Source organism: Protopterus annectens, chromosome 11.part0 (genome assembly GCF_019279795.1).
Source record: "Protopterus annectens isolate FY-2018-M chromosome 11.part0, PAN1.0, whole genome shotgun sequence".
In the NCBI taxonomy this organism is placed as follows: Eukaryota; Metazoa; Chordata; order Ceratodontiformes; family Protopteridae; genus Protopterus; species Protopterus annectens.
In genome coordinates this window covers 700,282,711-700,308,042 of record NC_056745.1, presented here as the reverse complement: position 1 = coordinate 700,308,042, position 25,332 = coordinate 700,282,711, and the positions used below count along the sequence as shown (strand labels likewise).

The 25,332-nt window shown below is 37.4% G+C and overlaps 1 protein-coding gene across 1 annotated transcript in view; it reads right to left on the bottom strand.

Moving 5' to 3' along the window:
• LOC122814986 (protein-methionine sulfoxide oxidase mical3a-like) overlaps positions 1 to 25,332 on the bottom strand; it is a 663,428-nt gene that overhangs the window by 69,569 nt on the left and 568,527 nt on the right. Inside the window, exon 18 of the mRNA XM_044087241.1 lies at positions 9,910 to 9,983. Within this exon, the coding sequence (XP_043943176.1) occupies positions 9,910 to 9,983 (74 nt within the window). The remainder of the gene's footprint in view (positions 1 to 9,909; positions 9,984 to 25,332) is intronic.

The following is a 25,332-nucleotide window of genomic DNA, read 5'->3' as shown; positions in this document are numbered from 1 at the left end:
CAGGCCTATTTGTTTTATCATATGTGTCTTTCTATAGGCTAGTATATAAACTATCCTTCTGGTACGCTGAAAGCATTCAAAACTATTTAATAACAGACAGTGGTTTAGAATGCAATTTACTGTTGTTGTTGTGTCTTTCGGCTTTTCCTAGTTAGGGGTCGCCACAGCGGAACTCCAGTCCGCTAATGATTGGCAGTAGATTTTTACGTACCGAGTTGCTGGCCCTGACGCACAACCTTCAACGAAGGTATGCCCATTCACGCATATCTCCACACAGAAGACGCTCTAGCTGAGAATCGAACAGGACAACGTCTTACTTTGAGGCGAAAATGCTACCGCAGCACCACCACTGCAGCATAGTCTTTTGCTTATTATCTAACTTGTATTCATTGACATCTTAGCATCTGATTCAAAATGTTATGATTATGTACTTTTAGACAGGAAGAAGTAACCTGGACAGTTCTTACAATTTTCAGAACTCCCGCAGCATCATAAAAGTGCTCATGACTCTAATTAAGCTGCTTCAAGCTGGTCCTCATGACAAGGGCTTACAAATGAACAGTTTTTCAGCTACAATTCACACAAAAATGTTCATGAGTGAATTCAAGCCACCTGCACATTATACATTAATCCCCCAAACCCTTCCAAACCACTAAAAAAACAACAAAAGCCATTTCAAAGTATTATAACCACTAAAAATCTACAGTAGTTAAAGAAATAACATTTAATGATTCAGTAAGCACTATTTGTATGAGATGTTTAATATAAAGCAGACTGTCATTTTTAAAGGGGACACAGCATATAAACTTGCATTAAAAGAATGACAGTTATGTGTGATCCAGGTTTAACTTTTGAAAGTGTGACTGTTACTCTAATTATCTGATATCATTCCAATAATAACTTTTGTATATGCAAGAAACTATATATTTATACTTTGTTTATAACATAGCACGTCTTTCTTGGGTGCTATTGCAAGCCAAGTCAGTAGCACACTACTGGACCATTTTAAAAACCCAGAATCTAACTTAACATGACTTTTTAGTGTCATTTGTTGCATTTTGTATTATATTTAATAGGCCATTACTCATCTATGCCAGTATATCAGAAGGTGTGCCACCTAACATAAGTTTCATCATAATAATAATTAACTTTTAATAAAATTAATAGTTTAACCTTTTAAACCATAAATGAAAATAAGTGGCTTTAATTCCATATATAGCTAAAATAATCAGATATTTAAATAGGGAACTAATAATCATTTGAAGTTGTAAAATAAATAAATAAATTATTTACCTTATACAAATAATATTCAGCACTCGTTCATAAGTATTCAAGCACTTATTTAAATTAATAAGAATTCATAACCATGAAATACATTAGTTTTCATTTGTCCTTCAGTTTTTTTACAGTTTTTGTCTTTTATTAACCAACCATCTCTTACTGCATTTCTCTTCAAAGAAGTTGATAGATCTCAATTTCTTCTGTTTTTGCTAGGATTTTATTTTTCTGTATAAAGTCCATTGTATCTTCCAAGGTGTTAAAAATCTGCTTTCCTTCTGGAAGGTGAATCCTTATTTTCACTGGAAACAAGATTTGTGCTTTAATATTGTTTTTCTTTAAGCTTTTAACAAGTGGCACACATGCATTTCTCTTTGACATCACTAATGATGAATAGTCATTGTCAAAACTTATAGTATTTTCTTTCATTTTAACTGGATAATTAGTCAATGCAGCTTTTAAGACTAAATCCTTATCTTGACTTGAGAAAAATCTTACAATCACTGACCTTGGTGAAAGTGTTTTTTTAAAGATGAGTGGAAAGTGACCTATGTGCCCTGTCAATGCCAAAGGAAAAAGCTTCAGACAGGTTCAAAGTTTTAGGCAGCCAAGTATTAAGGAACTGCATCATACTGTCTCACTCTTCCTTTTCAGGAATCCCACAGATCCTGATGTTATTCCTTCCAGTTCTGTTCTCTGGAATAAGTTATTTTGTTTCAGAAGAAATTCAGTGTTCTTCTCATTTTCAATTAATCTTCCATCAAAATCAGACGTTGTCTCTTCTGCACTCGAGATTTGTGATGACTGTTGTTTAAGAGATTCACTCAGCACTTCAACTTGTTTTTTACATTCCTCTCCTGTCCATTTTACTTTCTACTGTATCTATCTTTACAGTAACTCACTGATGTTACTTAGTATAGCCTGTATGTTTTTTTTCATAGTACTGTCCTCAACACTGGGCTTAGAGTGGCTCATTCTGAGAAAATTAGTTCTTTCTAGACTTCTTGACGGAAAAAAGCAATAAAAAGAGTTTCAAACTTGTTATTTTTGTAGTAACTCTTTCAGCAGATGTTTAAGTCCATCGAGTTTTGAAATGTTTTGAGTTTTGTACTAAAAATCCTGTCAGAGAAATTTAAATGAAGCAGAACTAAAACCAGTGCTGTTAACTGCTCACCATCTTGGCCACACCCACAAGATGACCAATATTCTAAAGTCTTTTGGAATTAGCTGTTTTCTGTGCAATGTTTCTTTTTTTATTGAATGTTTTTATTAAAATGTTAATATAAATTATATAGAAATGGATAATAAAAGAATCACATGTGTAGTATGCAAATATAAACAATTATAAACAAGTGAATAAAAAACTAACATAATAACTATTTACAAGGTGTCTACCTATGAATCTAGTGATCAAAACAGTAACTTAAGAATTTGTTGAAGAAGAAAGAAAAAAATAGAAAAATCAATTTATTGTCTTCTTATTCAATAGACTTTTAAGTTTCATCCATAAATTTAATGCAGAGTTATGTAGTGGTTCTTTCTTTGATAGTTGAAATCTCCATTTGACAAGTTTCAATTGCAATGTTGTAGAATTCACTCATAGCTGGGCTTGTATTACTTGCAATTGTTAAAATGGACCAAAGAGGAGAAAAGTTAATTTTCTTTACACAGAAAGGAATAGGGGCATTAAACAGAATCAATGGATTACTCAAATTGAAATTATCATTGAAGAAAGCCTGTAGAAATTAATATTAAGCCAAAAGGGTTTGATCACATCACATTCACAGTTCATATGTTGCCAGTTTGCCATGATATCTAGATTACATCTCCAGCAACCAATCTTTTTTCCTGTTAACATTTCCATTTATGTGGTGTGATAAATGATTTATGCATAAATTTACAGGAAAATTATTTCCATCTTAATGACCTCGTTGTTTGAAAAGAGGATGTAAGTATTATTTTTTCTCTAATTCACTTGGAGGATAGACATTTACGGTTATAAAGTAATCCCAATAATTATCCTGACAGAAGTCCATTTTGATTTTCATAATCTTATAAGTTTTAGATAAATAATTTCTCTCAGGAGGATTATGATGAATTGATAATATCAAAACTTCAATAAGCTTTGGAATCTCCTTTCTAATAGCAGTTTACATTAAGGATAATCTACTTTCTGTAGCAAATCTCCAGTTTTGTAAACAAAGCCATAGTTCCCTACTTAAGTTAAACTTGTTTAATATAAAATCAAGAGAGTGTATATTTTCTTTTTCCATTAACTGGAACCAGTATATTAATTGTTTTTCTTTAAATTTGTCCATTGTAAATATGTTAAATGTGCTGATATTGTTCTGTGTATATGCAATGGGAAAAATTAAGAAAAGATCCAGGCCCTATAATCAGGATTTCTAAATATAAGGTTTTTACATCTCGTGAGTATCATTGTGATATAAGAAAGATTTGTTGCTATATTTATAAATCCCAGTAAACACTCCTTTAGTAGCCATAAAAAGGTATTCTTTTAAGTCTTTATCCCATTGTTTCCTTTTTTGTGAAAAGCAGGTTAGGATTCTTCCATAAAGATAAGATTTAAGAGAATCCCAAATATATACTATTGATATGTCCTTTGTATTACTGGACTCTAAGTAAGTTTGTATCTCTTTATCAAAAAATATTTTGAAATCTTTTATGCTTGTGATATATGCCGGTATTCTTTTGAAATGCATATAATTATTATGGGTCAAAAAAGATCAAATAATATGGCATTGTGATCTGAAATTGGACATGAAGTTATTTTAACTTTATCTAAATATGTGACAATATCACTGGACATAAGAACTCTATCAATTAACGATTGCGTACCAAACCTATTTGAGAAATGAGTGAAGTGAAGGGAATGTGCAATGTTTCTGACAGAAGCTAGTTTGCAACTGGGAGTGTGTCTGTATGGTTTATGATGTAAAATACTCGTGACTAGGATTGTGTTGGTGTGGTTTGTTTTCATTTATTTAAATGTATGATTGCCTATGTAGTAAATGATGGTTTAATAAATGTTTGTTTAAAAAAGTAGGAATTGAATAACTTATATAACATTGTTTAGGTTATATGATATACAGTAATATAAGTGAAGTATAATAGGTTGATAGGTGTTTACTAGGCTAACGACCACAAGGGCCATTTTAAGCCTAGGTAACCACAAGACCAAAACAGACCAAACTGTACCACAACACAGCAGGTCAGCCCAGAGGCGTATCCAAAAACACATAGGAGAGTGTTAAACTGATTTATTAAAACACTTGGGAGGATTGAGTGCTTTCATTAAAAAACTTCTTCAGAATCCTTTTTCTGAAGAAGTTGTTTAATGAAAGCTCTCAATCCTTCCAAGTGTTTTAATAAATCAGTTTAGCACTCTCCTGTGTGTTCTTGGCTACTCCTCTGGGCTGCCCTGCTGTGTTGTGGTCCATTTTAAGCCAAGCCATGCATCCCAAATCTCTGACAAGTTCTGATACCCTTGATAAGTGTAAGCGTGGACCTGGAAGATAATGTTGTTAATATAGTTTGATTACTTTTATATTAATATAAATTTGCTTATGTCACAAGGTATAATTCAATAAAAGTGTTAGTGGGAAAATGGAAGCCATAAATCATGGAGCTCACATTTTACACAAATGACTTTCAGATGTCAGTACACCACATGCAATGCTGTAATACTCACAGCTTTTGAGGATAATTATGGCTTTCAGTTTGTTCAAGCACTTGACCTTTCACTCGTGAAACGGTGCTAATAAATAATACAACGCAAGAAACAATGTACAGTTTATATGACTGTAACTCTTACACCCTTGACAATAATGCTAAAGACATAGTGCAGAACAGAGCCCAAAATGGAAGTACCTACATACTGTTTTTAAAATGTAGGGTTTCTCTCTAGTAAAGCTACTCAATTAGCTTTAATACAGGAAAAAAAATGTTAACTCTCGACTCAGAAGCTGGAAACAGGTATGTGAAATTAATAAAGTAGTATTTCAAGGTTGCTTTTGGGTAAATATCCACCATATTTATAACAGTTTGTGAATTGGTACAGAAATAGTATTCTAAAAAAAACACACACAACAGACATACTGCTTCCTCAGTAAGGCTTGGTGAGTGCAGGAAAAGTAATTTATGAACAATTTAAATATTGGGTCAACTACAGCTACTTTTCCTTATCAGTTACTTCTACTTGGTCCTATATTTATTTAAATATTTATCTGATAGCACATGGTGGCTTGGGTGAGAATGCTGCAGCAAAAAGTATGTGTGTATGAGCGCAATCTCCTTGCCTCCTCCCAAAGAGAGCTGAGTAGGCTTATGGTTATCATTCTTGTCTTCTCCCATGCCACCTCCAACAGGTGCCTGAGTCACTAGTCAAATCCTTGTCAACTAGGTCATAGTCACAGCTTCATCCTTATACACAAGTGGAGCTGGCAAAGTAATCAAACAGGTCACCATTCAGGATTATGAACAGTCAGTGAGGTGGGGCTTTTGACTGGCTCATTTCAGGGTTTATTAAATTAAACCATAGTTGAACCACAGTTTTCTGATGTTTCAGCATGCATAAACAATCTACACTTAAAATGGAAAACTAGTGCCTTACCTACTGGGTTTGTGTGTTTTAAATTACATTCTTCAGCCTGCAAGCAATGTTGCCTGGTCGATAGAGTGAACAAGCTAATGTATTCAACAGTTATCATGTTAATGAACTGTGGCTTACATACATATATTTTCAAGCATTATCATAAAATAGTACAACTGCATTTACGATCTCTGAACTGTTCTACAGCAACAATTGGGGGTATGGTTTTCTGTTTGTGGCAACTATTTATTTTATTTATTTATTTTATTTTATTTATTTATTTTACATTTGTTGACCGGGCTAGTCTAACTGGATACATGTCCATTTTCAGTAGAGGCCCGGGGAGAAAAGCTCCAAGCAACTGCAGAGAGTAAATAATACAATATATAGTAATAGTCAAGTGGAATTACAGTACATTAGCTACATAGTGCATTAGCTAGATAGGTAGAAAAAAATGTTTACAGAGTAGGTTAGTAGCTTTAAGCTAAGATTAAATACAGTAAACCAAAAACATGATTTTTTTTGAAATAGACATAGGTGAGATAAGACAGAAGAGTAGAAAAGTATAGAGAGAGCAGGAGGTGAAAGAGATATCAGTCTGGGTTGGAGCAGGGACATAGCCAGTGAGTTGTAAGATATTCTTTCAGATGTTTTTTAAAACAGAATAGTGGAAGCAAGGGAGGAAAGTTCAGTAGGAAGCTGGTTCCAGATTTTCCCTACTGTGTTGGTGAAAAGTAAATCTCCTGCTTTGTTATTTGATTTAATAGAGGAAGCTAGAAGCTTATTCGATGAGCGTAGCATAGCAAGATTTTTGTAGGGTGAAATCAGGTTAGTGAGGATAGGGGTATTTTTTGGGTGGTAAAGGATTTTTTGGGTGATAACAATTTGTTGATAAAGTAGTTGGTTCTGCAGTTCTAGCCATCCCAGTTGTTTTAGGTTAAGACAGTGGTGAGTTCTAAAGGTGGTGCCAGTGGCAAATCTGGCTATGTTATTGTAACTGGTGGAAAGTTTGGTGAGATTGTTTTTTGATAGATTGGTATATATTGCTGAAGCATAGAACAGGGTAGACATAAGGTGGGTCTGGGCAATAGTTATTCTGGCTGAAGGGGAAAGAAAAGGTTTGATTCTGTAAAGAGTGCCTAGTTTTTTGTTGACTGTCTTTATAGTTGAGTTAATGTGATCATCAAAAGTAAGGTTATTATCTATTATTACTCCTACAAGACGGGTCGAAGTGTCTGGGGCTATGTTGGTAGCATTGTTGGAGGTTAATGTGAAGTGCAGTTGAGGTGATTTATGAGTTGGAGCAAAGAGTAATAACTTTGTTTTTTTGGGGTTCAGGAGGAGGCAGTGTTGCATAAACCAATTTTCAACACTGTTAAATACTGTTTGGGTGAGAGACTGCAGAGAGGTTATGGACTTAGCTGAGCAAATTAAAGTGGAGTCATCTGCATATTGTATGCAGGTGGCCTGAGGAATATTGGTATGTAGGTCATTGATAAACAATGAGAAAAGTAGCGGCCCTAAAATAGAGCCTTGGGGTACTCAAGTGTTCACAGGAAGGGATTTTGAAAGATTATTATCCCACAATACTGCTTGTTGTCTGTTTTCCAGATAGGATTTAAACCAATTTAATGCATGTGGGTCAAGAGATTGGGCTTTTAGAATGTCTATAAGGATATTATGGTTGACCATATCAAAGGCTTTTGAAAGGTCAATAAATAATGCAGAGGAAAAAGTGTTATTGTTACGGTTTTTGTTTATGGAGTCAGAAAAGGACAGAAGGGCAGTTGTGCTATGGAAAGGCCTAAAGCCATGTTGGCAGTTGGCAAGTAGATTATTTTGGAGAAGGTGGGTAAGTAGTTGTTTGTGTATGCACTTTTCCATTATCTTAGCAATTGGAGACAGTAAGGTGATAGGCCGAAAGTTAGAGAGTTCAGTAGATGACCCACCCTTATGTAGAGGGATGATGTGGGATACTTTCCAAATGGAGGGGATTTTGCTTTCTAAAATTGTTCTGTTTATAAGGATGGAGACAGGATATGCAATAGCTTTTGCTGCTATTTGCAGGTATTCAGCTGGAAGACAGTCAGCAGAAGGGGTGCATGGTTTTAGTTTTTGAAGGAATTTGCAAATGAGTGATGTAGGTATCGGTTGTATTTGAAAGGTAGGAGATGGAGTCTTTGTGGTATTTAATGGGGATGTGGTAATAGGTGGTAAAGTATTGGCTAGGATTTGAATGGCTTCAGTAAAGTAGTTATTAAAGGCATCAGGAATTTGGTTGGAGTTATTTTGGTTGAAACCTGTTGGGGCAGGAGTTTTAGAGTGGCCTGGCTGAAGAAGTTTGTTAATGCCAGACCAGAATTTTTGTGGTTTTTGCTGGTGAGTTTGTTGGAGGTGAAGGTAATAGTGTTTTTTGTCTTTGAGAATATCTTTCTTGGTTGCATTTCTTACCTGTTTATAGTAAAGGTGATCTGATGGACATTTGGAGTTTCTCCATTTGGCCCAAATTTTATTTCTGAATAGGATTTTTTGCCTAGTTTCTTTAGTGAGCCAGGGGGAAATTTTGGTCCTTATTCGGGAAGAATGATAGGGGGCGTGATAATCTAGGATCTGAAGGAATCTCGTGTTAAAGTAGGTCACTGCATCATCAAGTGAAAGATGAGACATAGGTGACCAGTCACATGATTTCAGTTCATTTTGGAAGCTCTCTTGGTTAAAAATTTTTTTGGAACGTGAGGTTTTAAAATTATTAGTAGTAGGGCTATGGATTCTTTGTTTAATAATATAGGTTAGCATGTGGTCACTAATATCGTCAGGAATGGTACCTGGTTTATAAGTATCATGGTGGCTGTTTATAAGTATCCAGTCTAGAGTGGTTTCCTTGCTGCTTGGCTTATGGATTCTAGTAGGAGTGGTTATGATTTGTGAGAATCCATAAAGATGCATATGATTGGGAGGATTAAGGGAACTGCAGGTAGCCCAGTCTATATTAAAATCACCTAATACAATGGTTTCCTGAGGTAGGTGGGTAGAGAGGTAACTAAGTAAGTTTTCAAGAGTGTTGATATTGTTTCCAGGAGGGAGATATGTGCATGAAGTTTGGCACTAAGAGTTTCTGAATTGGTATCTGATGGTAGGAGCACATTGAAAGAAGAAACTTGGAGTTCAGATTTATATAGTATGGCTACACCTCCACCTTTTTTGGTTTTACGGTCAAGTCTCAAGATATTATATCCAGGAGGGGTAATCTCTTGGTCCAAAGTTGAGGGCTTTAGCCATGTTTCTGTAATACAGAGAATATCAAATGAGTGCACATCTAAGAGTGCAAGTAGGTGGGTAATTTTATTGTTACTGCTACGGATGTTAAGGTGAGCTATTAGGAGGGAGTTAGAGGGTCTACTTAAAGTAATGATCAGAGGAGTTGTTTGGTTGTGTAGGTTATTGTGAATGTCAGTATTGGGGCCTGGGTTAGGATGAATATCACCATCTAATAGGGAGTGTTGGTGAGGATATTGTATAAACTTAAGGAATTTGTAGAAATTGTTTGGGCATTTTTTTATATGGAAGTAAGTAATATGGGAAGCTCAATGGTATTTAGGTAATATATAGATAGAAGAGGAGGTAATGTTACTGTGGTTGTGGTTGTTTATGGGGGAAATTGGTAGAGTTTGCTGGTAGTGATGGTGGTGTTCAGGAAGAGAGTATTCAAAAACAAGGTTAATGTGTATGGTATTGTGAGAGAAGTAAGAGTTGAAGTTAAGAGTAGTAGGTTAGTGAATATAGATTTTTGTGTTAGGGCCATAAGGGTATGAGGCATGTTACATTCTTCATAGCTGAGAATTAGCTACAGGTAATCATCTATCCTCACTATGACTTGTGCATGAGCTTAGTAAATAAAAAAAAAACAATAAAACTACTAAAACTACTGCCATACTCACTAGGGCACATCTACCAGTGAAGTAATGTTTTCTAGTATGCAGTATTGGGCATTTTTAAATAAATTCTTGAGCTTCTCTTACCTTCTACAGCCATTCGCTCTCTCAGCTCCTGCTGAAGACGACTTTGCCTATCTTCTAGTTCTAATTCTCGTGCACTGAAACAAAAAAAGATACATTTAAAAAAATCCAAAAGGAACAAAGATCTGGTATTGCTGTTTTTATTTCTGCAAATGTTTGTCTGTTTGTAAAGGTATTCAATAAGAATCACTCAGTAAATTAATTAAATTAAAATTTTCCATTTAATGTAATACAATAATTTATATGCTTTAACCTAGGAAAGGCCTAGGCCTAGGTAATACATATTTTAACAATTCCTTGGAATAGCCATACAATGATACAGCAAGTGAGTATACAAAAATTTAACTGTAAACAATACGTCCAAAGTATAATGACATACAACTTTAAATAATTTCCTTCTCAGCATTGTCCCTTAATATATAAAATTAAGATATGATGAAACAAAACAGAATTTGCAGTTGCTTTTATAAATTTATGGGGGGTAGATATTCAGTTAGGGATTCTTCCACAGTATGTTACAACATAGAAGTAAGGTGCTAGCATGAATCAATAGCAAGTTTAGCAAATTTACTAATGCAACAACTACAACAAAACACATCTGAGATTACATTTTAAATGATGATATTCTATTTTAGAATGTGCTTGGTTAATGGCAAGGTTTCAGACATAATGCCTCATTAAATACTGCATATTCATAGCGAATATAATCACACAATAGGAAAACATTCAAATACAAAACAGACTGGTATGTTTCCTAAATATTAGGAGGTGCTAGGTCCTGCTATTCCATGTCCAGTATTACCCGTAGAAGTTGTAAAATACTCTTACGGTAGTATACTCACTATAACAGAACATGTCCAAATATCAGGATCACTGCTGCTGCATATTTCTTCATAGCTGAGAATTAGCTACAGGTAATCATCTATCCTCACAACCAGGCTTCTAGAGCTGTCAGACATCTCCAAAGTGGTGCTGGCCTCCTTCTAAAGTGGAGTATGCCAACACAAAGCTTGATAGTAATGGACTGAGCAGGCAGCCCCATCACCTGTTCTTCTGTGAAGTAAGAAGTAATCAAAAATGCATCATTTAAACCTTACCAATAACTGTTCAGCAGGTCCTGCTGGGCCTATATCAGACTGTTGAATGTATCATCTCAACAACAATGAACAGTAATGACTGAGATCGCATTACAGTGGGGATCAGGAAATCTGGCTTTTTCCCCAGTGTAGTGTGATCTCAGAGTTGGTATATATAATTAGCAAGGGGCGTGGGGGGTGCAGCCCCCCCACATAGGAGGGTTTGACGGCCTGCAATGTTGACAAGATGACTTTCGAAAATGTGGCCCTTTGATGGTCTGACACAGACCTGGTCCTGTCAGGGTGAGGAGGGTACCACTATAGGGCCTCCAAAGGAGTTGGCTGAGATTCAGAAACAGAAACAAACAGATAAATAGGTACGTGGGGAGCAAAGGTCTGCACTACAGTAGTGATCCTCATATTTTAACATCTACTGTTATGGTGAATATGGTCACATTATAGTACTATGTTCATCATAATTAAAGTTGCTGCAGCAAATACCCTTTCACAGGGCAGTTTGTTAAGCAACTGACAGTCTAACCTTTGACTACACAGTTGGTTACATCACATTTTTGTAGAGCTGTAGACACAAAGCCTGCCCTTTTTCTAGACAGTGGCTACAGAAGATGGTAATGGTGGCCCAGACTGCTACCTCACAGATACTCTGAGTTGAAATATTTTTAAAGAATGCAGCTGTAGATGTAATTGTTTCTGGTAGAATGCACTGTTGCTTGGCTTTCTATTGATTTACCAGGAATATCACAGCAGTAGATGATGAAGTCTACCAGCAATTTAGATAAGGTTTGTTTAGTGCAGGTCTGCCTTTATTTCTTAGTATAAAAGAAGAGACAAACATTTGATTATTATGCCTAATGTCTTAGGTCCTTTCACTGTAATGCTTTGGTTGTCTGTATACATCCATCACATGAAACATTCTGACCTCTGTGTTTGTGGTTTAAGACAGATGAACAGTAGCTGGATAGTTTGATTCAAGGCCAATTCCGAAACTACTTTTGCTATAAATGAGGGATTAGTTCATATGCCTATCCTGTCCTTACGACAGGGTCATTAAGGCTCTTTATAAATCAAAACTTACAGCTCATATTTTTCTAGTAGAAGCTATGGCCAACAGGAAAGGTCTTCTAGGAAAGTGATTTCAATGTTGTGGATATAAGTGGCCAAAAGACACAAGGTCATTTTTTTATAATAAGGAGAAGTGGGTCACCTGGATGGCCTTAGACGAAGGACCCCCTTCAGGACCTGTTGGACTGCAGAATGATACAACAAAGGGAGATCAATAAGGAGATAATGTTCACTAACTGTGCTCAGAATTATTTCACTTTAACTTCACCAGTGTAAACCACTGTAAGTGCGTGGTGGTTCAGATGATAATGCATATTCTGTGTCTTTTGATTGCTGTTTTTTCCTTTTTTTATTTGATGTTTACCAGAAGCAGATTTACTCTGAGGAAGTCCCTATTAAGTGTACAGGACAAAAGTGTTAAGTCTGTAATTTTTTAAGAATAAATTGGATTGACATCTCTGTTGGTTTTGTGATTATTGTTAAAAGCCACTCTGCTGCAAAGAGGAGAGTTGTCCTCAGATGCAATCAACAATTGTGGGGAAAAGGGGAAAGGGAATGGATAGGGCATAAAACAAACAAAAATTCTGGATAGATGCACAGATGTGCTGAGCTCCCAGCATGCCCTTATGATCCATGACTGGCCACAGGAATACCAGAGTAAGTCTGGGGGTGGGGGATAGAAGGATGACTGGTAGACCTTGCATGGAAGTGGGGCACTGGGGCCCAGATGGTAAGCATGAGATCTGAGAGGACCACAAAACATATTAAAGAATAATATTACTGTTAGTGCTCTACTAGGTTTAAAGTTTCTAAGTTACTCCAATATTTTCTACGTTTGAACCCAATATATAACACAATTACCATTCAAGCTTGAACTAATGATCTGCACATCATACCAATTACATGAAAAATGCAACATTATCTGTGAATGGAACAGCAAAAACGATTATCTAGAATTGATTTTGAGTGAAATTGTTCCTTTTTCATTGTAAAATGACTATGTTTACACAAAAGCCCATAAATGTACACATAGCTAAGGCAACCTTTCCTGTTTTATAACACCAAATTGTTAACTTACTGAGAAGAATGTACATTAGACTGCCATATGTTTGTCAAAGATAAGTTAAATTTAAGTAGATATGGGGCAGGCTTTGAAGCTAATAAAATAACTGCAGAAATTAAACATTGTTAGTCTCAACAAACCTAAAATCAGCCTTTATTTCAAGGAGATTTGATGGTGTTATAAATGTTTTTATTCTAACACCCAAAGTTTAGTTAGTAAACAACATGGATTGTAAAAACATAACATATAAGAAACTAAAAAGATACGATTGTTGGAATTCATGGGACTTATGTTTTTCCAGTTATATTAACTATGAATGTCTGCAGGATGAAGTCTGAAGAGATGGAGTTATTTTACTAATATGTGAAAGTATGAAATCTTCTTTAGTAGCTACAGACAAATCATTGGAATATGCAATCCCTGACATCTATTAATCTATAAGAGTACACCACTCAGAAATTCTTTGCTATAACACTCTTAATATGGGTCCTACTATACACTGGGACTTATTACTGGGAGACCTTACTTATCCTGATATAAAGTGGTACAACCTCTCTGTCAAAAGTGTATATTCTAAATAATTTATTAATATAATCTCCTTTTACAGAGTACAGTAATTGGTATTAGATAACACCAGGAGGAATCATTTACTAAATATTGTAACACTTCATATATTTACTATTTGTTGATTTTGTGAATCTTTGAGGGCAGACTTTTTTCTTCAATCCCCAGGAGAAAAGCTCTAAATTTAACACCAGTTTTGGCATACATATAAAATACAGTTATATGATATCAGAAGGAACATATAGTTAGGTACATGAGAGCAAAAGCTTTACAATATCTTACATAAACATAATTTATAAACAAACGTACATTGCTTGCACAGGTATATTCAGTGTTGAACATTCATTAGAAATAGACACAGGCTTGTATATAACAATGAGTGATATTGCAAAAGATACTGTAAAATTACCTGAGATTTCTAGCAATTAGAATAATGAGCATAAAGATGCAGCTTAACTCATTACATCCGAGTGGCACCTCCAGGTGCATCTGCAGTTAACTCCTACTGATGCCTCGAGGTGCCAAATATTGCTTGTTCATGTTTGCCTCAATAATTCCACAACCACGCTATGTACACGGTTTTAAAATATTTCACCTTAAAGCTTAGACAATATAAAACTCAACTATATTAATCTCTGACCTCTGTACAGAGTTAGTAACTGTTGTTGTTTTTATGATATTAATTTATATAGATATAATCCTTACATTTTTGTAAATTAGATATAATTTTCACATCAATAACCAAGTTACACAGGCAGAACTCCTTGGCCTCATATGAAGCTCTCAGCTAGATGAATAAAATGTTGCTAACAGAATGTGTGTAACTTGAGTGGTTGCTCAGATATTTTAAGTTGTTTACATAATATTACAAACATAATAGTTACTGTGTTACTGTGACTTATAAAATTCAGTTTAAGACCTAGAAACTAAAGAATACTTCCACTGTAAATATACTTTGTGCTGCAGGGTTTGCCATTTATACTTCTTTCATAACCCCTATGGTTCCAAAGATATGAACATTTGTTTGAAATGTGAGGGTATAATTTGATTCTGTAAAAAGGATTAGGCTCCGGCCATTGTAAATTACAGTGCAATATTCTTGAGCCCATTGGAGTGAATGAGTTAACTATGTCAATATTACAATGGGGGGGAGGACTGTTGATAATGAAATATAATGCAATATGTTAATAGAGTGACTATGAAACTATTGTTACAATTAAGATAGAGGAGGAAAGTGAGAAAGGTTGCGGCTACTTGGACTGTTATAAGAATTATTAGTTTTGAACAGATGAGGAGACAGAGGGATGAAACTGTAATAGTAGGGGGATAGTGAGATAGTGGTTGACCTACTTAGACAGAAAAAGAGACTGAGTCTTGTCATTTAGAGCCTATTATTGATGTAATTTATGTAAACAAAGTTGCTCCTTGTGGTCTTAGTTACCCCACCACCAGTAACTTCTGGCCATAATTCTATTGAATTTGAAATATCTAGAGCTTTCACTCTTAAAATTAGGTGTAAGTGGTACAATTATGTTAAAATCAATCATCAAGCATTAGAACAATCTTTAAATAAAACTGAAAGGTCAGGTGGATCACCATGATAGGACAGTTTATTTTCAAACAAAGTGTGGAGTACACTGCCCACTTATAGGTTCATAGGTAGGTACTAGGCTATCTGCCCGAAGGCATTTATAAGCCTAGCCAGAATGTGTTGGCTTTTGCCTCCCCCTTAGATTAGTTCCCTGTGCCTCTGTTCAGCAGAGCCACTGAAGTGATCCCCAGGGTACACTTTCTGTTTCCCATCCACTCGTCAAGGTTTCTCTTGAAGAGTGTTAGTGAGGAGCTCTGCCTAATGTAGATTGGAATCTTGTTCCAAAGCATGGGAAGTCTCTGGGATAGGAATCTATCCCTCCTGCATGTCCTATTTATTGCTGTAGTGAGGTTAAGATCCCTAGATTGTGTGGCTCGAGGGAATATGGTTTTCTTTACGTGGCGCATGTCCATCAATTCTGGGTTGGACATGGCCTTGTATGTCAGGCAGATATCACCTCTGAGTAGGTGGTATGCAACTGAGTACAGCTGGAGATTCTTAAGTCGAGCTGCATAGGGCATCTGTTTGAGGACTGTGATCCTCTTGGTGAAGTACTTCTGTGGTCTTTCCAGCTGTTGTAGGTGTCTTGTAAGGTACATCCCAAATGGGACGTTGTACTCTATGATGGGTCTGATGAGTGATGAGTAGAGGGGCACAATGACCTCTTTTGATCTGGATGCAAACCCTTTTGTGATTAGGTGGGCCACACAGAAGAACTTCTAACCACTATGGCAATGTGATTATCAAAGGAGAGATTACTATCTACTTGGGTCCCCAGATCCCTTATTATGTCTACTGTATTTGGGGGACTACCACCTATGTCGTAGTTTGTGGGTATTTGTTTTTTCCAAAGGGGATGACTATGCACTTTTTGGCATTTAGCTTGAGGCCATGATTTTGACACCAGGTATCTGTCTCAGTGAGATCCTTTTGGAGGATGTCTGTGTCAGCGGGAGAGTCAGTTATAGCCCCTAATTTGCAGTCGTCTGCGAACTTGGTCAGCCATAGTCCTCCTGTGCTTGCCTGTACATGTCGAACAGGAGGGGTCCTATGTCTGAGCCCTGGGGAACACCACTTGTAACTGGTTTAGAGGCGGACCTAGCTCCCACAACTCTCACCATGTGGGTTCTGTCCCTGAGCCAGTTGGCAACCCATCTCGTGACATAGAGGTTTATGTTCAGGCTGGTAAGCTTGTCAATACCAGAATGGGGAATGGTGTCAAAGGCCTTTGCGAGGTCTAGGTAGGCTGTGTGTACCACCTTTCCCTCATCTACAGCCTTGGTAACTGTCTCAAAGAAGTCCACCAGGTTTAGGAGGCATGATCTGCCCTTTACAAAGCCGAACTGGGTAGGGTCCAGTGTTTGGAGGTTCCCAATGTCTCTGTTAATGAGTTCCATGATGATGCGCTCCATAGCCTTGTAGACCAAGCTAGTCAGGCTTATAGGGCGATAGTTCTCGGGGTCTGTTGTGGCTCCACCTTTGTGGAGCAGAATAACCGTTGCTGTGTGCCACTCTATGGGTATGTAGCCTGTGGAAAGGCTGAGTTTGAACAGTGTGGTTAGGTGAGGGGTTAGTTCGTCTTTGAGCTCGTGTAGGACGCAGCCTGGGACACCGTCCGGTCCCATTGATGCTGTGTTTTTGGCTTTGGAGAGGGCTGTTTTAACATGAGTGTCTGTGATTTCAGGGACTCTGCATTCTTCTGGTATGGTTATGGGCCCTTTTGAGGGTGAGAGGGGGTGAAGTTTGCACTGAACCTGTCTGTTAGGATGTTGGCAATATCGGTCGGTTCAGTGTATTTTGTGCCATTCTGCACTAACTCCGAGCAGATCTGAGCATTGCCACTTAGATTCTTGACATCGCTAAAGAATGCCTTGTGGTTATCTTTGGAGTCCTTGGCAATTTTTCTTTTCAAGCTAGCCTTGGATGATTTTATGAGGCATCGTAGTTTATTGCAGATATTGATCAGGGATGTCTTCCCTTATTGGGATTTTGCTCTTTTCTGTACTAGTTTCCTCCTTTTGTTGTATAGCTTGTTTATGGCAGGGGTCCACCAGACTGGTTTGCTTTTCTTGGAGGAGTGAGTCTTGGTTTTGCTTGGGATAGCACAATCCATGCATTCTTGTAGGTGCCCATAGAATGCATTAGTAAAGGATTTTGCAGCTTGGACAGTGTTATCCTTAGCATGGGGGCTTTGAAACTTTCCACCTCGGTCGTAAGTAACATGAAGTTTGCTTTTGAAAAGTTTTTCACAGTGGTTTCCTTGACCTAGGGTGGGGGCGGAATGTGGATATCCAGAGTGATTTGTTTATGGTCAGATCTAACCAGCGAGGGGTTGACCTCCAGCGTGGAACACCAGTCGCTCATGTTGGTGATGACCAGGTCCAATATGTTGTCACCTCTGGCGGGAGTATTGACCAGTTGATCCAGGGCTTTTGAGTTTATAAATTCTAGGAAATGTTGGGCAAGGGAGTTAGTACTTGAGTAGTTCTCCCAATTAATGTTTGGGTAATTGAAATCACCCAATATTAGGGTGCTTGGTAGGACCTTTATGTTTCCCAGTGTTTCCAGAAATGTGGAATGGGGGTCCTGGGACATGGTGGGTGATCTGTAGCAAGCTACAATTTGAATTGCAGTTTTGCCCATTGTTAGTTGCACATGGATGACCTCTGAAACATCGTGCTGTGGCACTAACCTGGAGGCGTGGGCATCCTTGATGAATATGGATACACCCCCGCCTTTTGTATTTTGGTCTGGGTTCCGTGGCCGAAATATATGATATGAGTTGTAGCCTGGTAGTGCTGGGGTACTCTCTGGAGCCTTAAACCAGGTTTCTGTTACTGCACATATATCGATTTTCTCCACACTGAGGAGTGCCTCGAGTGTGTGCATTTTGAGGTTTAGACTTCTGGCATTGAGTAGCATTACCCTCAGTTTTTTGTTACTTGTGCTATTTACGGCGGTGGGTTTGTCTTTTGAGCCTTGCCTAAAAAAGGCACTATGTGGTTGGCAAGAGCATTGGCCAGTATTCAAAAGCCTAAGGGTGACAGGTGCAAGCCGTCTCTAGCGAAGCAGCATGGCTTGTCCGCATGTCATCCCAGGTGGACAGACACTGGATCCCCTTTGAATGACAACAGAAACATAGCCAATTGTTGAAATTGATAATTTTTTCTTTATACCATGGTATCATTCTTGGTGAGGGCAGGATGCTACTCAGGGTCATACCGGCCTGGGCTACGTGATCAGAGAGCTCTTCCATGTCTCTTTATATGTAGTCCAGGGATGTACTGCTCAGGTCATTCACACCAACATGGACAATGACAGAGTCGTATTTGTACTTGTTCTGGAGTGACCTGAGTGCTTGTGTTATGTGGCGGATCCTGGCACCAGACAGGCAGCTAACAATAACCTTCTCCTTATTCAGCCTAGTGAGTGAAACGTCAGTGTGCCTGACTATAGAGTCACCTATTACTAGTGTGTTAGGTATGTTATTTTGCCTCAAGGCCTGTGATTGCATGGCACACTGGTTTTGTGAAGTATGTGTTTCATGGTTTGTGTTGGGGGGGGGGTGGAGGTTGCTTGGATGTCTGCTTTGGAGGTCTCTGTTGCTTTTGCAGATTTTTATTTAGAGCCACCGAGTATGTTTTCGTGTATTTATGTGTGTTTTTTGCCGGTGCTGGTTTAATGGGTCAAGTGAGACTGGTGGTGTGATGCAAGTATTTCCCTTCTCCTCTTGACTGTCTGATCCACTCTTGGGTTGAGAGAGCTTAGCCTCCAGTTTGGCTGTATAATTGCATCTCTCGCATGTATTAGTGTTTGGTGGTAGGAGGAGAGGGTTGTCTGTGTACATGAGGCAGTTGTAACATTGCCTTAAAATGCCCAGATTCACCAGTTGGACTGGAGAGTACACCTGAAACTGCCCTTTGGACATGCCTGGATAGGTACAGTGAACTGTTTTACTGATTGGCTGGTAAGGTCGAATAGAGAGCCTTGTCCTTCTGTACAGTATAGGGGGGTCTAGTGCTAGGGTTTATAAGTACTTGCTATGAGATTTCAGCAAGTGCCAGGCTGAGAAATGAATGGTTTGAGTGCTTAAGTTGAAAATGTGTCTAGTTCCAAATGAAAAATTGAAGAGGAGACTTTGTGGAGCCGGGAACAGTTATACCCTAACTAACTGGCACTGCCCGGCGGGCAAACCCGGGCAAATGCGCTTTTTATAGCAGGGAAATGAAAAAGAGAGAAATTAGCCCAAAATGGCCAATAAACTACTAATTTCTGGGCTGATACCACTCCTCCAGGGACAGATAGGCTGCTCAAAGCTCCTCTCTCACACAGGTGAACAGAGGAACTTCCTTCTATCCAAGTAAGGTATGGGCAAACACAGAGACTTGTAACACAGCCCTGAATTTAGCACTAACCTGAAAACTGGACTATACTAGCTTAGAAAGGAGGGAAACAAGTATATTTTTTTCAGAAAATAAAGCAGATACAATCAAAAAACACTTTAAATGCACAGAAAAGGATACTTATTGTTATATATCTCAGATCAGAGTTCTAGCCAATGCCCCTAGTAATAAAGTAGGAAGAAACACAAATACAGTAAAAGCAAATGAATAAAATGCAATTTTTATACAGATATATATATATATATATATATATATATATATATATTATATATAAAACAATAGAAAATAAACAAACTGATTTAGACAAGTTACCCAATTTACCCAATTAACCAGAAAAAAGCTCAAAACTGAGCCCTGTTACAGCAGTCTTCAATCAGGCAAGTTCTAATTGCACACTCCTGCCACTAGGGTGCAGGGGAAACTTCTCTAAAAAAAGATGGCCTGGATCAGTGCTCAAGTTATACAAACAAAGCTAGATTCAGTCGGCCTGAATCTGGTCTATGCTACAGCAGCACGCTGCACCAATTTCAGAAAGAAACAGTTCAAATAAGCAGGCACAATAAGCCTGTGACCAGAACTTCCCAGCTCAGAAGGGCGAAATCCAGCCTCTACTCCCATAAGAGTGCAGACCACAAACCTTCTTAATGTAGAATAACTGGCCTGAAGCCTGAGTGCTTAAACCAGAACTACTACACTTTTAGAATAGCAGACAACTGAGCCTTCAGTCAGCAAATCCCAGCTTAGAAGGATGTAAGCTACCTGTCCTGCCACAACAGTGCAGACCACAAACCTTCTTAATGTAAAACAACAAAGGATCAATGTCTAAATCCCCTTACTGGTGGAATCATGAACTATTAAGACATTATAAGAGGAAATAAATCTTAAACATACAGAAAAATATCCCACTCAGTTTAACAAAAGGAAATTAAACAAAATTAATAAAGTTTTGTAATCTAAGATCATTGAGAGAATACTCTGTATGAAAAGTTAGATAATGATACAACTAAATAAGAACTATTATAACTATATTAGTCAAAATACCAAATAACACATGATTTGTAACCTGAAGATGGAACCTATGCCAATTAATGAGTTTCATAATTATTTTGTAACAATTGTAATAATTTTATTAATAATTGCAAATAATTAAGGTATTATATATCAGTGGAAAATCCTTGTTCATATATTACATTAGTACTAACACTATAAGAAGCACGCTGTCTTGAATTTAAAAGGCTATGGAATTTAAAACATCCCATCAATTTTATTATACATCAGAGAACCTGTTGTACCACTATTAAAACCTGTGTTTAATAACTTAACTTTTCTTTTGTATGGTTCCAAATTCCTAGACATTTTCTCATGCCAAACCAATATGTAAGGAATGCAATTGAGATGAGGTAAAGAATAATTGCCCTATTAGTTATACTTCGGTTCTTAACAAATGTTTGGAGACCTGTGTTACAGACATTATTAACAACAGTAATGAAGTGAGGTTATTGGATATCTTACAGCATGGTTTTAATAAAGGAAAATTCAACCTAAACAACTTTTTAAGAGCTGACGTCTTTAGCTTTAGATAAAGGACTACCATCGGTAAAATTTATTTAGATGTAGCCATGGCCTTCAATTCCTTATCTCCTTTAGTTATTTATTGTACTATAAATAAAGCAAACATTAATCCATATATTAGAAGGTGTATCATGTCCTGGCTATCTGGTAGATTACAGTCAGTTGCTGTAGAAATGAAATAACTATGATTACTTACCAGTAAAAGTTGTTGCCCCTATTAGGTTCCATACCATTTAACCTTATTTGCTACTATCCCTCATAAACATTGTTGGATTAGTAAGTATGTAGATGATGTCATTATGTCAATAACAAAATTCTTTGGTGTGTACTGCTGTGCTGTTTTTTAGCATATGGGTACGGTGGACTTAAGTACATGTGAAAAAAACAATTCCATGTATTACTCCAGCCCCATTTGTCACCTAAAATGTCTAATATTCAAATATTCTATGAAATTTCAGAGGTCTCTCAGTGGTGTAGAGGGATAAAACCCTGACTATGACCCAAGCAACATAGTTTTGATTAGCAGCACAGTTGACTGATGGGAAGGCACAGGAGGATGTCTTAATGCCTATACTGGTTGGGTAGGGGTGGACACTGGTGAATCCAAGCTGGCTGTTTCTGCCCTTCTGGTGTAGTATGGCAGAAGCTGAAATGAAATCTGATGGACTAAGTCACCTTTAGCCTTATTTTTGTTACTGACATTATATGCGGTTGTTTACTCAGTAGCCATTCTCTGGTTTTATCTGAATGCCACCTAATCTGTGTATAAATATGAATAAAAGGTACAATTTTTCTATTAGCTTTTTGAATTGGGTGATTGGGTTATCAACTTCTTGCAAGAGTATAACCTGTATCAAAATGTTTTCTTCTAGGTTTATTATTAGAAAATAGATACCTTTAAATGAGGTTGTTGGAGCAATTTTCAAACTAGAAGAGTGTTCAGACTGTGATGACTCTAATCTGCTACTTAAAGATTTGGCAAGTGAATGGATGTGATATCAGAAATATGAAGGGAGAGTAGTAGGCATATAAGTTGAAGTGTGATGAAGAAATACTATACTTCCTCCCAAGGCTTGCTGTTGAAGCTGGCAATCTTTCTTTTTCTCTGTTAATGACCCAAGGTTTGCTCACTGCAGCAGAAAGCCATTTTAAATCCTTAAATGGTTATGGAGAGAAACATTTTTCTCATTGTGAGTTTTATTTTGCTTATAATCCTGTTTTATTTTTTTCTCAGCAAAGTGACTGTGACTGTTGAATGAGTTTTCTCTATCTTTTTTCCCATTTTGTCTGTTTAAATTTGTCATTCAGCATCTTAGCTTCTTCTGAAGCATTTTTGCTTTGAAGGCAACTAGTTTCTTATGAAGTCTTTAGCATTCAGTACTGTCGTCTTAGAAAATCACTGCCGCAGCCAAGTTCCAGTTATATAATTCAGTCCTTTGTAGACAAAGTTGTTCTTACCTGATTGTTTTACAGACATTATTAAACAGTTGGGGATTGTTTCATTTTATTCCTCCTGGTAAGAATGTAGCAGCATCCTACCTCTCAACCATACCAAATTTCTCGTTTTTTTACCAGTTTTGAGGTCCAAATAATGGGGCGCCACGATTCCCTTAATTTTCAAATTTCCCGGCTTTTTTTTATTTTTTTTTATTTTGTTTTTGCTGGTTTGAGCTGATGTCGTCACATGTTCGATGACATCAGCTCTGTAAGCAACCTGTTGGAATTGAGCTCAAGGACTCAACGTGCAACATGCAAGCATTTATTTATTTATTTATTTTACATTTGTTGACCGGGCTAGTCTAGCTGGATACATTTCCATTTTCAGTAGAGGCCCGGGGAGAAAAGCTCCACATAAATTTGAACAAAAAACGTTACAATAGACAAGCAAATGGACAAAATCATCATAGATGAAAAGACAAATAAAAAATATAGTACATTTCCAGCAAGCCACGAGTCTGTTAATAGTGGTTCTAGCCCAGAAACAGAACAAACTTAGAAGGGAATGGTTCTGCTGCCAAGGATGGAGGTATTTTATTATATTATATTATGCCATTGCCGAGCTGCTTGTGTAATTATTTATTGAGCCGAGCTGCCTCATTATACAGCCGAGGATTATCTGCTGTAGTTATTCTGCCAAGGAGTTTGTGGTAGTTATTCTGCCGAGCTGCTTTATTATTATTATTATTATTATTATTATTATTATGCTGCTGCTGAGCTTGGCGTGTGTGTGTGTGTGATTTTATTATGCTGCTGCCGAGCTGCTTGTGTAATTATTTATTGAGCTGAGCTGCCTTGTTACACTGCCGAGGATTAGCTGTAGTTATTCTGCCAAGGAGTTTGTGGTAGTTAGTTATTTTGACGAGCTGCTTTATTATTATGCTGCTGCTGAGCTTGGTGTGTGTGTGATTTTATTATGCTCCTGCCGAGTTGCCTTGTTACACTGCTAAGTATTAGCCTTAGTTATTCTATCAAGGAGTTTGTGGTTGGTACTTATTCTGTCAAGCTACTTTATTATTATTATGTGTATGCAAGCTTTTCCAGCAAGCCGTGAGGCTGTTAATGGTGGTTCCAGCCCAGGAACAGAACAAACTCAGAAGGGAATGGTTATGCTGCCAAGAACGGAGGCATATGCTGCAGCCAAGCTGCTTGTGTAATTTGTGTGCTGAGCTGATTTATTATTATTATGCTGCTGCCAAGCTTTATTTTTATTATTGTGGAGTTATTCTGCCATGTGTGTGATTCTGCCGAGCCGCTTTTTTATTATTATTATGCATGTACAAGCATTTCCAGCAAGCCGCAAGGCTGTTAATGGTGGTTCCAGCCCAGGAACAAAACAAGCTTAGAAAGGAATGGTTACGCTGCCAAGGACGGAGATATATACTGCTGCCGAGTTGCTTGTGTAATCTGTGGTAGTTATTCTGCTGAGCTGCTTTATTACTATTAGTATGCTGCTGCCAAGCTGTGTGTGTGTGTGTATGTGTGTGTGTGGGGGGGGGGGGGTAAAGGTAACAAGAGCCTAAAGTCCCCAACCCACCACCACTTGTGAAAACTTTCCAAATTTTTCCCTGTTGTGTTCCTCATAAAATCTGTGGTTTTCTGGATTTCTGTGGCAAATTAGTGAAGGACTGAATTCACTACATAATGACAGGAATTTGAATGGTAACACAAAACCTTTTAATCTAGCAATTTAATAAAGTTTATAAAATAAATATTTGACATGTCCCTCCTATTTTTGGGGCTATATTCCCCCGTTATTGGCTTTGTCCAGGTTTTATGTGCTACGAGGTTGAGAGCTATGGTGAGAACTAAATTCACTAAATGATAGCCATTTAGGTTCAGTCTTCCAACCTCCCAGGAACTGCTGATTTGGCATAGTTGTAGGTTACTCTGACTGTAGTGCACATGGTCCTGGGTTCAAGACTTCACAGGGAAATGCATGGTGGCAGCAAATCATTTCATTCTAGCAACTTTCCAAGATTATACAAGCAATGTTTAAAATGTGCCCCTCGTTTTGGGGCTTTTGTCCCCCCTCCAATAAATTTTGGCTTTTTTCCAGATTTCCTCTGCTGCAAAGTTGAGAGTCGAGTGGATTTTACAAGGAGCTGAGAGCTTCAGGGGAAAAGAAGTTTAGTGCTGCTTATGCTGAGTCTCCTTGCATTGTTAATAGCATAACAGGTTAAATACTTGCGTTTGATGCCAAAGGCTGTGGGTTCTACTCCCACAGTATGCAGATGCATTGCTGATACTGTACTGTGTTGTACTTTTAAAGAGGGTGGATGCTGCAGTCCAGAGAATGTCCTCTTTGGCAGTGATAACTAGTAACTATGAACCTGTTATCAGTTTGCCATCCATTCCCTACTGCAATATTACTAACTTATCATTTTTTAATGTAACATAGCATAGGCAATTTATTCCTCAAGGGCAACAGGCACATTATTTGTAGATAAAACAATGAAATATAAAGTTATTTGCTAGCAGCAACCTCTTCATTAGTTACAGATCTCTTGAATGTGGAATTATTTAGGTGAGAAACCACGAAAAAGAGACCAAAGCCAAAAAGAACACAAATCCAGG